General features: G+C 59.4%; 8 protein-coding genes across 8 annotated transcripts; 3 read left to right on the top strand and 5 right to left on the bottom strand.

Moving 5' to 3' along the window:
* Positions 1–85: 85 nt before the first annotated feature.
* BDZ90DRAFT_232709 (enolase C-terminal domain-like protein) lies at positions 86–1,608 on the bottom strand. The gene has a single exon (XM_025506356.1). It carries the CDS (start codon positions 1,526–1,528, stop codon positions 275–277), a length of 1,254 nt encoding a protein of 417 aa, XP_025361767.1. The 5' UTR covers positions 1,529–1,608; the 3' UTR covers positions 86–274.
* A 718-nt stretch (positions 1,609–2,326) lies between these two features.
* On the top strand, positions 2,327–3,468 carry BDZ90DRAFT_187132 (hypothetical protein). Its single transcript, XM_025503832.1, has 2 exons — positions 2,327–2,906; positions 2,980–3,468. The coding sequence occupies exons 1-2, from the start codon at positions 2,485–2,487 to the stop codon at positions 3,140–3,142; spliced, it is 585 nt and encodes a 194-aa protein (XP_025361766.1). The 5' UTR covers positions 2,327–2,484; the 3' UTR covers positions 3,143–3,468.
* BDZ90DRAFT_260819 (hypothetical protein) lies at positions 3,290–3,625 on the top strand (the record flags this gene model as incomplete). The annotated part of the gene is made up of 1 exon (XM_025508298.1): positions 3,290–3,625. The coding sequence occupies one exon, from the start codon at positions 3,290–3,292 to the stop codon at positions 3,623–3,625; it is 336 nt and encodes a 111-aa protein (XP_025361765.1).
* A 266-nt stretch (positions 3,626–3,891) lies between these two features.
* BDZ90DRAFT_260818 (hypothetical protein) lies at positions 3,892–4,428 on the bottom strand (the record flags this gene model as incomplete). Its single annotated transcript, XM_025508297.1, has 1 exon — positions 3,892–4,428. One exon carries the CDS (start codon positions 4,426–4,428, stop codon positions 3,892–3,894), a length of 537 nt encoding a protein of 178 aa, XP_025361764.1.
* An 840-nt stretch (positions 4,429–5,268) lies between these two features.
* BDZ90DRAFT_210670 (DNA-binding protein) lies at positions 5,269–6,018 on the bottom strand (the record flags this gene model as incomplete). The annotated part of the gene is made up of 2 exons (XM_025504079.1): positions 5,269–5,412; positions 5,551–6,018. Coding segments are annotated over 2 exons (612 nt in total), but the record flags the coding sequence as incomplete, so codon positions are not given.
* A 1,097-nt stretch (positions 6,019–7,115) lies between these two features.
* BDZ90DRAFT_260815 (hypothetical protein) lies at positions 7,116–9,878 on the bottom strand (the record flags this gene model as incomplete). Its single annotated transcript, XM_025508296.1, has 3 exons — positions 7,116–7,670; positions 8,269–9,597; positions 9,684–9,878. The coding sequence occupies 3 exons, from the start codon at positions 9,876–9,878 to the stop codon at positions 7,116–7,118; spliced, it is 2,079 nt and encodes a 692-aa protein (XP_025361762.1).
* A 380-nt stretch (positions 9,879–10,258) lies between these two features.
* Positions 10,259–10,772, top strand: BDZ90DRAFT_187083 (hypothetical protein). The gene has a single exon (XM_025503831.1). It carries the CDS (start codon positions 10,355–10,357, stop codon positions 10,703–10,705), a length of 351 nt encoding a protein of 116 aa, XP_025361761.1. The 5' UTR covers positions 10,259–10,354; the 3' UTR covers positions 10,706–10,772.
* A 1,812-nt stretch (positions 10,773–12,584) lies between these two features.
* On the bottom strand, positions 12,585–13,801 carry BDZ90DRAFT_221079 (hypothetical protein; the record flags this gene model as incomplete). Its single annotated transcript, XM_025504458.1, has 2 exons — positions 12,585–13,627; positions 13,708–13,801. The coding sequence occupies 2 exons, from the start codon at positions 13,799–13,801 to the stop codon at positions 12,585–12,587; spliced, it is 1,137 nt and encodes a 378-aa protein (XP_025361760.1).
* Positions 13,802–13,825: the final 24 nt, after the last annotated feature.

Below are 13,825 nucleotides of genomic sequence, written 5' to 3'. Positions count from 1 at the left end.
ATCCTCGATGCTCTCCTGCTTCATCTCAATCGAGTAGCCAGGCTGCGTTGGAGCAACGTAGCTGCCGCGGCTGTCCACGCTGACCGGGGCAACGAAGTGCTCGTGCAAGTGGTCAACCCACTCCAAGACATTGCGGTCGTGGTTGGCTGCTATGCAGACGTAGTCGATCATACTGAGGTGGACCACGTACTCGCAAAGGCCCACGCCGCCTGCGTGTGGGCAGACCTGCGCCGAGGATGAGGATGCAAGAGCTGTCAGTAAGGGCGGGAAGTACTCATCGTGCCGTCACGCCGCTCACTATCTTGCCGAACTTCTTGGCCATGAGCATGACTGCCAGCACCTCATTCACGCCCGCCAGTCGGCACGAGTCGATCTGAACGACGTCAATGGCGTCTGCCTGGAGAAGCTGCTTGAAGACGATTCGGGAATGAGCGTGCTCGCCCGTAGCTACGGCAATGCCATGCTCCGCCAGTCCTTTGCGAATAGCTGCATGACCTAGCGCATCGTCGGGCGCTGTGGGCTCCTCGATGAACCAGGGACGATACTCCTTGAGTGCAGAGACGTACTCGATCGCCTCGGGCACGTCGAAGACCTGATTCGAGTCGATCATGACTACGCAGCCTGTGCGCTCGCTCGCATTCTTGCCTACGAGGCGCTCCGCTGCTGGCTTGACGTAGCCTGCTGGCATCTGGGCTGGATCGTCAACGATGCCTCGCACCAGAGCTAAGCGACGCTTGTCGGCTTCGAGAGAGGTGCCGACCTTGATTTTGAAGTGGGTGAAGCCTGCTGCGAGCGCCTCTTTCGTGAGCCTGCGGACCTTGTCGTCATCGTATCCTGACCACCCGGCGCTGGTCGTATATGCCGGGTAGCCTCGCGATTCCATATGCTTTCGTCTGTCTGTCTTGCTGCTCGCATTGCCTTGCAAAATGGCCAGCGCCTCCTCCTTCGTCAGCGCATCAGTGATGTAACGGAATGGAATGAGGTCCACAACCTCTTGCGGAGTCATGTCGCTCACAAGACGCCACAAGGGCTTGCCCTCGGCGCGAGCGAAAAGGTCCCACAGCGCGTTGATGACGGCTGCTGTCGCCAGGTGGATGACGCCTTTCTCCGGCCCGAGCCAACGAAGCTGCGGGTCTCCGACCAGCTGACGCCATGTCGCACCCATGTCGCTGAAGAGCTCCGTGAGCGAAGAGCCCAAGAGGATGCCGGAGCAGATCGACTCGATGGCGTGGCAGCAGATGTCATTTCCTCGCCCAATGGTGAACGTCATACCGTGACCGCGCAAAAAAGCGGTTTCCTGCTGCTGCTGATCGATACTCGATGGCGGTTCAGCTCTCGGAGTACCCTTTGGACCCACGTACAAGACCACGTAGGCGGCCGAGTAGTCGCACGTAGTATTCATTGCGTCTGTCCCATCGCCGCTCAGTGAGGTTGGGAAGCGTAGATCGTGGGTAGAATAATCGGTGACGTACAGACCCTCGACGGCCTTGAGCGCTTTGGCAAAAGACGGCGCTGTCGATGCTGTCATTGTGGTGTTGAGGATGGTGGAAAGGGGGAGGGAGAGAGCGAGAGCAGTCACTTCATGGGTCGGCGTCGGCTCATGCCACTCCCTCGGGAAGAATCAGGTTGGGCCGGTCTCAGGGCCGCCGGCAACTAGCTAGCGCAATCGATCGGCAATCTCAAAGCGCGGGGGATTAGGTAAGCACGCGTGGCCGTTATGGCAGAAAGGAAAGGCGAAACGGCGCTGCTCTCACTTCTGATTCTCGCAACAATACGCATGATGCACATTCGACGGCGATCCCGTCTGCGACTGCGGCACATTCTTCGCCCGGAAGCATCTTGAACGCAGGTCACATTGCAGCATCACTGCTTTTGCGAGACGCAACTCCACCGCCTGCGGATCCCGCCGTCGTCTTGCTGTCGACCTTGCTGAAGCCCTTGCCCTGCTGTAGATGAGCTGACGGCAGATCCTAGGGTTAGCTCACATCCATTCAAAATGGCCCTTGTACGCCTACAAAAAGCTCCGCAAGTCCTTCTTCCCTGCTAGTCCTTCTAGTCAGACCATGAAGCTTCTCGCCCTCGCCACTGTACCGTACCTCCTTGACCTCAGTCCCCTGCACGTCATGGCCGGCAATGCAACCCACGCACATACCATTGGACGCTGCCATATCGAAGCGAACTGCGTTGGGCAAGGCACTCCAGTGAAGACGATGCTCACCCAGGTGGCAAATCTGCCCCCCTACTGCAAGTCCTTCGTCGCTTTCTCTCCGCTCGGATCCCTCTGCAATCGCGTTGACTGCGATGGCTGCTCGGCCATGGATCCGGGCAAGTGTTTCATAGACGGCGACTATGCGCAATGGTGTCCTTGAGGTTGGCGATATCGGAGGATCCAATGTAGGTCAGCGTGACGCGTGACTTGAATCAGCCGAAGCGTTCATCCTCGTTCACCTTTCCCCATCGTAGTCTTACCGCAGACTTCTACACATGACCGTGGACGGTTCTCAGCCCTTCATATATCCAGTCGTCTTGCCTCGCGCTCTACCGTCATCTCTCTTTCACTGCCTCGCCCTCGCATCCCATGCTCGCAATCCTCTGCATCCGCTGGCTGCTCGCCAGCTTCGCTGTCCTGCTCTCCCTCTCCTACGCCATCCACGCCTGCGAAGAGACGCTCATTGGGTACTGTCACGCCGGACACGAGTGCAGCTCTACGGAGGCCATACCCATCAAGACCAACACTTCCCTGCACAAAGACATTACCGTGCCTTGCTACTCTTTTTACGCAACCTGGTCAGAGGGTGGTTACCTATGCCACTCGGCCGACTGCGGCCAGTGTGTGCCCTTGCTCGGAGCCATGTGCACGGTCGGGGGGCAATTTGTTCAGTATTGCCCTTCTGGATTCTAAGACGGTGAGTGTCGTGATGCGGACGCGTCGTGTAGGCGCGCAGTACAGTACTCTGATGCCACGCATGCAATCGTCAGTGAGAGGGGACGGCTACTTCGAAGATCGGCGTCACACTGCCTGACAGCTCTGATGGGAGAACAATACACATGTTGCCCATGTCATGATTTGCTAACGACGTGCGCTTCATTGGTCGGGGGCGGCGGCCCGAGGCGTCGATATTGGTCCAGCCGATGGCGGTAGCGCGTGAGCGGCCCGTGGTTACGAGATGGCCGAAGAACGGCATGAGAGTGAACCATGACTGCCCTCAACTGACTTCCCTACAAGCTCAAGAGCGACACAGCTGCCTCCAGCTTTGCCTCTCTCCTCTTCACATTCCACAAAAACGCGATGCCCACCCTAGACCTTCCAATCTTTGCTCGCCTTAGCCTTCTTGCCCTCACCTTCCTACTCACCCTCCTCCATCCCCTCAATGCGGAGATGGTGGGAAAATGCTACCGCCAGCCCTACTGTCGCGGTCTAGGCGCTCCAATCGAGGCAGACGTGTCCAACGTCATGCCCATCTGGTCTACGTGCCTGACCTTTGCCAGTAAGATGAAGAAGGGGAAGATCTGCAAAATGGTGGACTGCCAGAATTGCACGAACCTGGAGCGTGCTGGCGGTACGGTGGAGGGCAAATTCCACTGCTATGACGATGGCTATTATGTAGAGTATTGCCCGAATTGATGAAGAGTGTGAGTAGGCTGTGTCGAATGGCGGTGAGGCACGCAGGGGAAGCTGACCGCAGCCCGTACATGGTCTGAAACACCCTCTGCTGCTTCTCCCCACTAAGCCCACACTGCTGTGTGCGAGCTCTCGCAATCAAGCCAGTGTCCATTTGTCTCCCTTTGACGTCTTTGATTCTGGGCAATGCGATGATACTATTGCTACGAACGCCTACCATGCGACACACGCGCGACGCCCTTTCCGCGCTCATCTCGCCTGCCCCTTCATCACAAGCCCCATCCGTCCGAATAGAAGTCATCTTCGTCCTCCTTCTTGGGACCCCTCTTCGGCGCAGAAGGGGGCGATCGGGCACCCCACCCATCGAGAGCGGGGCGCATACCTGGAGCAGGAGCGTAGAAGCCCAGCTCGTACCATTGCGAAGGTCCAACCCCGCTGCTGCTGCTGCCGCCCTTCGAGTCCGGCTTGGGCTTCTTGGCCTTGCTAGCAATTTCAGCCGGCTTGGTAGTAGGAGCCACTCTCTTCCTAGTAGCCGCGGGCGCCTTCGACGTTGACGCATTTGAAGTCGTTGCCTTCGTATTGCTGGCTCCTCCCGCGAGCGGCGCCAACCCCAGTCCCTTCCTTACTCCATCAAGCATGTACGGCGCCAGCGGATGCAATTTGGAAGGCTCCGTCCGCTTCGAGCTCGTAGCCCAGTCTGCCAATACCGTGCGAATACATTCTTGAATCGTGGCGTTGCGGAAGTCGATTTCGCCGCTTCGTAGCTCGAGAGCGAGGTCGGAGACGCTCTTTGCTTTGGGTGGCATGTTGAGGGATGTTGGGGCAGGAGATGAGGAAGGAGGGGAATACAAAGGGACGGCCGTCCAGGCAGGCCCGGATTTGAGGCCGAGTTTGAGACAGACCGGTAGATGTCGTGTTTCACCTTGGTGAGCGGCTGGTGCGGGACTACTCTAGGGTATGGCACAGTCGTGGTCGTAATTGCTGGATTGGAGAGGTGAATGCGAGGCCAATGCGAGGCCAACGGAGAGGAAGAGCAGCAAGCTAAGCTCTTGGGGCATCGCAATTACGAGCCACCACGTACGATTCCTGCTATCGTAGGGCTCACTCGCTCACCACCCAGCCGTCATCCCGCCGCCGCCTCTCCCAGCCCCTGCCCCGCCATAGCCTGCAAAGTCACCCACGCTCTCTATGCTGACGTCGCTTCTATCGTCCTCACTTGGGCTCCGACTGCTTCTCCCGCCCGCAGAGCCTCCTTCCTCCGACGAGGATGAGGCCGAAGAGTCGCTACGATCCTCATCTGAAGCGACGGCCGCTCCCCCATCCCCTCCGTCTTGCTTACGTCCACCTCGTCCGCTCTTCCGCCTCTTTGCTATACCTTTGCGCTGGCGCGAGCGCCCAGAAGGGGGCAAGCCAGCTGCGTCTCGGAGCAAGGCTTCTTCAATGTCTCTCGGGCCAGCGGTATCGTCCAGGTCCATGCCGAGATCGATGCCTCCCTGGGTTGCTGGGTCGCCACCGCCTGACTTTGTGCGTGTACGATGCCTGCGCTGCTTGTCGCCTCGTCCCTGTTTTCGCCGCTGTGTTGGTGGGTCGCCATTGGATTGGCTTGAGGCGGCTGCGAGGCGGAGCGCTGCCTTCGTGGACGGATTGTCTTCGACGTAGAGCATGAGGTTGATGACTCCCGAGTCGAGCGTCTTGACTGGCAGGATGATGGGTTCATCGTTGTCTTTCCCTTCCGCAGCGCTTCTCCTCGCTCGGAGCTCCTGACTATCATCGTGCACCTCACCGTCCACCTGCCTCTGTTTGCCCTTCGTTCTTGCACTCGTCGTACCCGCCGCGTCGTCCGCAGGCACCCACATTCCCTCGTCCGGCCTATCTCTATCCCTGGCACCAGGCCCAGGCATCTTGCCCTCCTTCATCACCATCGTGACTGCGAAAGTGAGGTCCTCTTCATCATGTACCTCCTCCAGCGCCGCATCAAGCACGACGAGCTTCATGAGAAATGCGCGGTAATACAGCTGCACCTGCCTGAAGCTTACGTTGCCTCTGATGCTCAGGTCTCGATCGGCTCGACGGAGCGTACGAGGCAGAAGATGTGCAAGCTCGAAGATGTATCTCTCCAGCGTCTTTCCCGTGCTGGCAGACGAGAGGACGAAAATGATCTTATGCACCCCACCTGCTTGCTCGTCGTCATCCTTGTCCAACTCCTCGCGCACGGCGGTCAAGATGGAGCTGATGTACTCGTTGAGTCCTGGGTGGCGGGAGCGATGTACTGGTATCTGGTAAGAGCGATGAAGGGAGAAAATGGAGGGAGGATAGACGTGCCTGAGGTGGAGGATCGAGTGGAAGGCTACCTCGAGGAAGTGAATGAGCGAGGAGACAAGCTCGTTGTATGTGAGAGGCGAATCCTCGACGCGATCTGTGGCAGCAGCGTGGGGCGCAGCAGCATTTGAAGGCTCGCCCTGCTTCGACGGCGAAGCCATGCCGATGGACAAGGCTGGATGACACTCTCCCTCGAGGTTGGTGATGGCGAGATGCGCAAAGCAACAAGGCTGGCTGCTTCCTCTCCGCCGTGCAGCGGACAGAGCCTCGGAGAGCGGACAGAGAGCCACGGGACGGAAGGAGCCACGCGAGCGACGCTACATCGTGCAAGGAAGCCTCATCGATGGCGCCTGACATAGCCATCATCCAGGGGCAGGGCCCCCCTTGACTGTGCGAAGGGAGGTAGAAGAGCGAAAGCGGTGTGATGCGAGGCAAAGAAGGAGACAGGAAACACAGAGGACAAGAGACGCGGCATGGCAATAGATTTACATCCGACACGGGCCGCCATCGCCTAGTCTGCACCTCAGTCAACATCGCCACCCTCTCGCTTCTCAGGGGGCAGGCCCAATCGGCGTGCGGATGACAGGCAGCAGACTGGCATCGTCCTTCACCTCGAAACCCCGGTAATGTCCTACGGGCTCCATACGCAACAGCAGGCCGATGGGCGGACCGTTGGGCTCCGGTGCCTCGAAGACTTGAGACGAGGCCCTGTGGCGGCTGTCCTCGATGATGACCACGATCGAACGACCCAGGAAGCGCACAATCCACCCAATGGTGTCTATGTTGAGCTGGCGCTCCCAGCCGGCCGGCTCTCGGAACTTGCGCATCTCCTCGCCCGCTGGCACCACCCCGTCGGGAAAGATCTGGGCTCTCACAGACGCCAACTCCTCGGGAACGAAGTTGAGCAGCTGCTCCCGGAAGTCGATGATGTCGTCCATGTCGGCCTGCCTGCCGAGGACTTGGGATGCCACAGCGTCGATCCCGCAGTGTCCGTTGGCCACCGTCTCGAAGACTGAGCCCGGGACGATGCAGGCGTGGTAGTCCGGTCCGATGAGGGGCGGTCGGTGCCGTCGTCTACCGGGAGCTGCCCGTCAACCGCCTCCGTCGAGCCCGCCTCAGCCTCTCCGCTCCCTGCATCCTCTACATCCTTCGCCTCGGCCGCCGCTGCTTCGACCTAATCTCCATCCCACCACATGTCCGCGGCCCGCACGCCGTCTGCCCACAGGCCACCTCCGTTGGTCCTCGCCTCGGATGCCGCCCGCGAGCATTGGACGGCGTCGTGCAGCACGCGCCTTGCAGCAGACTGTGGGCCAAAGTCCCACTTCTCCTGCCACGTCACCCCATCGCCGCTGACCCACAGGCGGAGCTGGCTGGACCTCTTGACACCCGTCCCGTCGATGCGCACCCACAGATCCCTGCCCGTCGTGTAGGGCGCGATGAAGGGACCAGGCAGGACGCTGCGCACCTCAGCTTCCGAGGAGTGGATGTACCTCGAGACTTCTCCAGATGCGTAGATCATGACGAGTCTGAGCTTTCCTGGCCCGTACTTCTCCTTGGCTCTTGCCCACTGCGCACCAGAGAGGCAGAATTTGCGTGTGCTGGCAACGAACATTGGGGGTGTCGAGAGCGCCGCGCCCTTGTTGCCACGCGCAACGTCGAGCTCATCGTAGACGGCGATTAGAGGGCCAGCCTCTACCGGACCAGTCCTGCGCTTGCCGAATCCGGGTTTCTTGTACGGGGTGGGTGCGGGTTTCTTGTATTGGAAAGGCACCCACTGTCGCTCCGTCTAGTCGAAGGTCGATGCTTCCCAATGAAGCTTGCCCCTCCGAAAAGCGCACGTCGAGTTTGAGCCAGATCCCTCGGCACCCACTTTGGTTCGGAAGGCGGCGCCCGCTGACTTCGTCCGTCTCTTCGCCTCTTGCTTCGGCAGCTTTGCGATGGACGCTAGTCTGCCCACAGACGCCTTGTAGCCGCGCTCTTTCCTATGGATGGTCTTTACTATCTTGTCGTAAAGGTGAAGGCTTCCTCCGGACGACGTGAAGAGCAGCCCATCAACTCCGAGCTTGGCCTCGATGAAAAGCTGGTCGTAGGCGGGGGAACGGAGAGTTGAGGCTTGGCTCAGCTAAACTGGCGGCGCTGAGACCCCTTTCTTTGCTCCTATCTGGTTTCTTGAGCTCGAGTCTGTGTCTCCTTCAGCTTCCTCCTTTTGATCTATCACTTTGGATCGACGTGCTTCACATTAGGCGGAGAGCGGTGATCTCGTCGACTGCTGCTCGATGGGCAGCGCGTCGCCTCTCAAGGCTAGTGGGTGGCAGGATAGTGAACACCCAGTCCCAGAATTCGCGCATCGTCCTCGACATGGGCGCTCGGTCGAAGTAGAAGACGACTTCGCCGCCGCGGCTACGCTCATCTGGGCAAGCGGAGTATCCGACGAGCGCAAGTTGACCGAAGAGACTGAGGTCGGAGGGCGTAAGGCTGCGGAGCGAGGTGGGCCCACCCTCTCGAATCTCGAAAACCCATTCGCCAGAAGCCGGGGCAGCCCAAAGTGCGTTGATGTCGGCCTGCGACGCGTTGATGCCCTTGAAGAGGCGGGGCGGGTGGGTTGAGGACGGCGCGAAAGCGAGGCCGTAACCGAGCAGTGACGACGCAAACATGCCGCTCTGTACAAGCTGTGTAGCTTGGTACTTCGCGAGCGAGCAGGCGTGGTCGAGACCGTTTCCTGCGCCTTGAGCCGCGAACATGCGCATGTTGTAGTGCGTGGCGCGCCGGGTGACCATCAGCAAGAGGCGGTCGCGAACGCCCCCATCTCGCCCGTGTGTGGGAGGCTTCCACGACTCTGGCGCCTCGAAGCACTCGGTGCCGTTGCACCCACGCACGCTCGTTGAGCACTCCAACAGGCCGTATTGGCGGCGGAAGAGCAGGTACGCCAGGCTGCGCGTGTAAGAGCACAGCAGCAGAGCCCAGAGACCCTCGATGATGGCGCGCTGCGTCCACGCCTCCACGCTCGTCCCCGTTGCCGTCTCTCCCTCCCAAAGTGACCAGGTCAGGACCGTGGTGGACTGCCTCGAGCTCTCGTACGCGTAACGGCAGCCTGTAGAAGCGTCCAGCAGTATCGTGCAGAGATGCTCAATGAAGCGGAAGAAGTTAAAGGCGGCGCGAACAGTGTAGACCCCTTTGAGCGCAACTTCGTCCAGCTCTGATCGCACGTATACCGCTGGCCGCATCATCTCCTCGCCCGTCTGCTGGCCAATCTTGGCGTTGCTTGACTCGCCTGCCATCGATCGCCAGAAGCTGACATCCTCAACGGCCGCAAACCCACCATGCTCGAGGGCGCTGAGGAGAGCGCGTCCCATGGGCGTGGCGCCATCGACGAGAGCACGGCCTGCCGACTCGATCGTCTCAGGGGAAAGTCGCAGCTGCCAGTCGAGGGGGGCGATGCAGGCACGGCCAGCAGCGAGGTCGTGATAGGCGCGAAGGGCGCGGGAGAGCTGCGAAGACCCGGGTCGAACATGGTAGTCGATGGCCAGATGAAGGGATGGCACGGCCGCGGCTCTTTTGATTGTGGTCATCTGGTGCTTGCGTTGCTCACGGTTGGCCGCCTTCTTTCTCGTCGCTTCGCGCTCGTCGGCGTAGTTGAAGCGATGTCCAGCATTACTCTGAGCAGCATTGGGAATGGAGATGCTTGTTGCGACACACTTGCATACTCTCCAGTGCGAGGAGCATCCCAAAAGCGACTCAGCACATTGCCCTCTTCTCTCGGAGACTGGTTCCTGCTGATGTGTAGTGCCAGTCCAGCGGAGGTATAAGGGCACGGCGAGCAACGAGGTACTGTCAGGCGCAGAGTGCTCGAGCTGTGGTACCCGACCGTGTTGAATACCGTCTGAGCGATGTTCCTTTGTTCCTTCTTTGTGCTCGGACCTGTCGGCCCGTGTCTCATGACGATGACGTGGACAATGTCTCCTTCAGCTTCCTCTCTCTTGATTCCATACCAATCGACGCGCTTCCACTCTACATGATTGCGATCAGCAAAGTGGGTGTGCTGAGCACAAGACGAGGACGAGGCTGGCCGGCTGTAGGTAGATGGACCCCAAGCCGAGGATGTACTTGTTCTGGGTCATTTGGAAGAGGCATCCGAGTCGTTGGAGTGATGAACGTGGGCAGCCTGATGATAGGCGGGCGCGACGTGCTGGTACTTGTTGGGGAGACGCGGTGCTGTGCGTAGACTGGATGTCTTTCATAGGTCGACGACGAGGGGGCCTAACTAGCAGCAGAGCGTCCTTGTCCATTCCGCTGGTCAAGCCAGAAGGCGCGACATTCGCCTGCTGTCAACGCCCTCGTTTCTTGGCTGGACAGGGAGACGAAAGGAGGCTGCGGCGCTAGGCTAGGCAGAGGTGCGAGGCGTGATTGCGAGCGATGTGGCTGCTGGCTCTGGTGCTGTTGGTCTTCGGCGGCGAGCCTTGTCTTGGCACCCACGACGGGTGTAGGAGCAACGATGACTGTGACGCTGCTCTGCTTTGCGTTGCTGCTGCTGTCGCTGCCGCTGGCCTCACTGTCGCTGCCGGTCGTTCACCGACCTACGCCAGCTCAGTGGGGCCAGCGGACCAATGGCAGGGCAATCGTAGGCTGAGCGGCGGTGCTGGGAGAGGGGATTGGGAAATCGTAGATGACGCAGACGAGATGGTCAAGAGTCGAGGAGATGAGGGTGGTGGAGTCGAGGAGATGAGGATGGTGATGAGGATGGCGGTGATGGCGATGGCGATGTGACCATATTGTGACGCTCCATTTCGCCCTGAGCGGCGGCTGAGAGGTACGGAACGATAGTTGTCTGCCCGCCTACATGGACGCGCTGGGTGTTGGTTGGGGCGAGCTTTGTTGCTCGGGACGGAAGGCGCCACGCGAGCGACGCGGCGGACGGGTCGGACCGCTCGCGCTACTTCTCGACGTCTGACACAGGCTACGAAAGGACGTCTGCACCATCATCATCCAGGCTGTCAGGCGCGGGAGCTTCTGCAAGTCAACGAGTGCCCGTCACGCGGGGGAGGATGAATCTATTTCGATTTCAAGCACCGTTCACGGCTCAAGAGGTGCTGTGACGATGCCTCCTGCCTGATCAGAAGCAGTACGACTGCCAGTCAAGCGTCAGAAGCAGTACGACTGCCAATCAAGCGTGATGTTGTTTGCCTTGGGAATGCAAGTCCTTCCAGCTACGCCCTCACAGCCACCGTTGCAGATCGTCCCGTGGCAAACGCGTCCCCTAGCGATGGAAGGCTTGAAGCTAGTACAGCTGCCGGTGATGTTGATGGACTGACCGACGGTACCACTAATGGGATGGCCGCCTGAGGCACACGTATAGTCGGCATAACAGGTTCCGAAGGCCGTGGCTTCGACTTGGGAGTAGAGGAACGAGATGCGCATGATGCTGGCGATGAGGAAAAAGAAGCTGGGCATGGCAAAGTGCTGCGGTAGGTCGCAGAGTCAGTGCGAGGCCTCAAGGTGGAAGGCTGCCACGGCGCTCACCATGTTGGGCTTTGACGGGCGATACGTCTTTGGTGAGTGGCTTGTTGTGGTGAACAGTGAAGCTTGGAAGGGCTCTTCGAGATGAGATATACTGTCCGGGCACAGCTTGATCGTCCCCTTGCCCTTGACCCGGACGCTTCGCGCCGGCCTCGGCGCAAAGCGATAGGAGAATTGGCGATCGCGAGGCCCAGGGGACGGAGTTGATCCGTCCAGCTGAGTCAAGCATCACTGCTCAAACGGCAAGCCCCCGCAGGCACTGGATCGTCATGAGTCGGTCGAATTGCGAACATGGAAGGACAAGGAGCGCACAGGAAGATACGCCCCTCCTGGCATCTGGGCTCTTGTCTGTCTCACCGGCTCTCAGAAGTGCTACATGCCAGCTCAGCAACTTAGACACTTTTGCCGAACCGCTCAGGACCTAGGGACAGAATGAGCCCCAGGTCTCGTTCTCACCAGCAGATACGCATGACCCCGCACTGACTGAAGTACAGCCTCCTTGGCAACCAAGAGAGTGGCAGGCCCTTCCGCTGACGGCAGCCTTCAAGCCAGTGCAAGGGACGTTGATGGGAGCAGTTGAGCCGACGGTGCCTTCGACGCCACCTCCGGCCTGATTGGGGCTGCAAGCGGTATCGCCGTAGCACAGAGCCAACGTACTGGCGTTGACCTCGGAAGGCAGAGAGAGCAGCGTGAGGACCAGGGAGTTGACGATGAGCTTGGCCGGCTTGGAGATGGCGGCGAGCTGTAACGGGAAGGCCTCGACATCGGACTAGTCAATTAAGAAGGGGAGCTGAGCAAGTCCTGTCTTGCTCACCATGATGATTACCTGCAGTGTAGGCTGGTCCAGAGGGACGCTTGCTGATGGAAGAAAGGAGGAGGAAGCTCGCGCTCATGCAACTGCCTGCTGAAGTCTACACTAGAGTAGCAATTCCCTCGGCCACTTGACGATCCGGATGGCAAGCTTGCTCAGGCTGGGCAGCGGGCAAATGCAGATTTATCCCCAGACAGACGCCCATCGAGGCTCCACGTTGCTCAGCGGTTCGTTGACTGATCGTATTGAGCTTGCGCCATCTCCCTTGACAATGTCCAAACCGGCCTGCTCAGCGTCGAGACCGAAAGAGCGCCGTGCTCACGCCTCAGCCTCAGCTTCAGCTTTCCTCTTCCTCTTCTTCTCTTCTTTCCTCTTCCTCCTCGCCTCCTCATCTTCATCCCCACGCCTCTCGCGCTTCTCAGCCATCAAATCCTCCTTGGGCGCGACACCTCCCTCTCTCCTCTTCTCCTCTCGCTCCCTCTGCTTGACCTCCTGTCTCCTCTCCCTCTCCTCTCGCTCCTTTGCCTGCTTTTGGCTCGGCTTGAGCCAGTACTCTCCGCTCTCCATCTGCAAGTCGAGCTTGCTAGGCTGCTGCGCCGGAGGGAAGGGAGTGTACGTCTTTTTCGCTGCTGCCGTCGTGGGCTTGACTGCGTTTGCGCCACTGGGACCTTCGCCGTTGTTGGCAGGCTTCTTGGCCTTGACGTTGCGCTTCTTGAACTTGGGCAGGAAGCGATCCCAGCTCTCACCGGCGAGCTTAGGGTCCTTGGCTAGCTCGCGCTTAATCATCAGCTCCTTGATGTGGTAGATTGGGTGCACGTTCTTCATGCAGTCTTCTACGATGCGACGTGCGTCTTTGAGTCCCTTGTACGATCCCATGACAGCGACGGTGTTTCCTTGCACGAGGACATAGCAGCCCGTGAGGAGCTCGATGGCCTTGAGCGTGGACCCATTGGGGCCGATGAGACGTTGGCGACGCTTGACAAAGCGCTCCTTGTTGCGGACGAGGTTGCCTATCTTGACAATGTCGCAAACCACATCGTCGGAGAGGATGCGCAGCGCCTCCTGCACGGGAACAGAGCGGGCGAGCAACTTGATGAGGTCGCGTGCCTTGAGCAGGATATACGGATCGTACGTCTTACGCGTCGTCTTGACTACCATGCTCCCTTCGACGAGATCGAGGACACAGGCGATTCCGTGCTTCTCGAGGGCGCGGGTGACGGCTCCCCAGTTGGTCTTGAGGTAAGACTCGCGATACTTGGGGAAGAGGGTGGCGAAGCTGGATTCCTCGACAAAGGGCTGGGCATTGTCTGCTGCAGTGAATGCGGGGATCTCCCACTTGTCAATGTCATCTGTGTCCCAGGCTAGCGATATCAGAGAAGGAGGATTACGATCAGCTTTGCGAGTCTTGTGGATGCATGCTGGCTTGGACTCGCAGACTCACGTTTGTCTTTCCTGAAGCGCTTGTTCTTGTTGACGATGGGCGCCTCGTCAGGGGCGGAGGAAGGTCCAGGCTGCGATGCCTGCACATCCTCCATCGCTGCCGAGGATGCTGATGACTT

This window comes from Jaminaea rosea (assembly GCF_003144245.1).
Source record: "Jaminaea rosea strain MCA 5214 unplaced genomic scaffold BDZ90scaffold_8, whole genome shotgun sequence".
NCBI classification, from domain to species: domain Eukaryota; kingdom Fungi; phylum Basidiomycota; class Exobasidiomycetes; order Microstromatales; genus Jaminaea; species Jaminaea rosea.
This window is presented reverse-complemented; position numbering and strand designations above follow the sequence as displayed.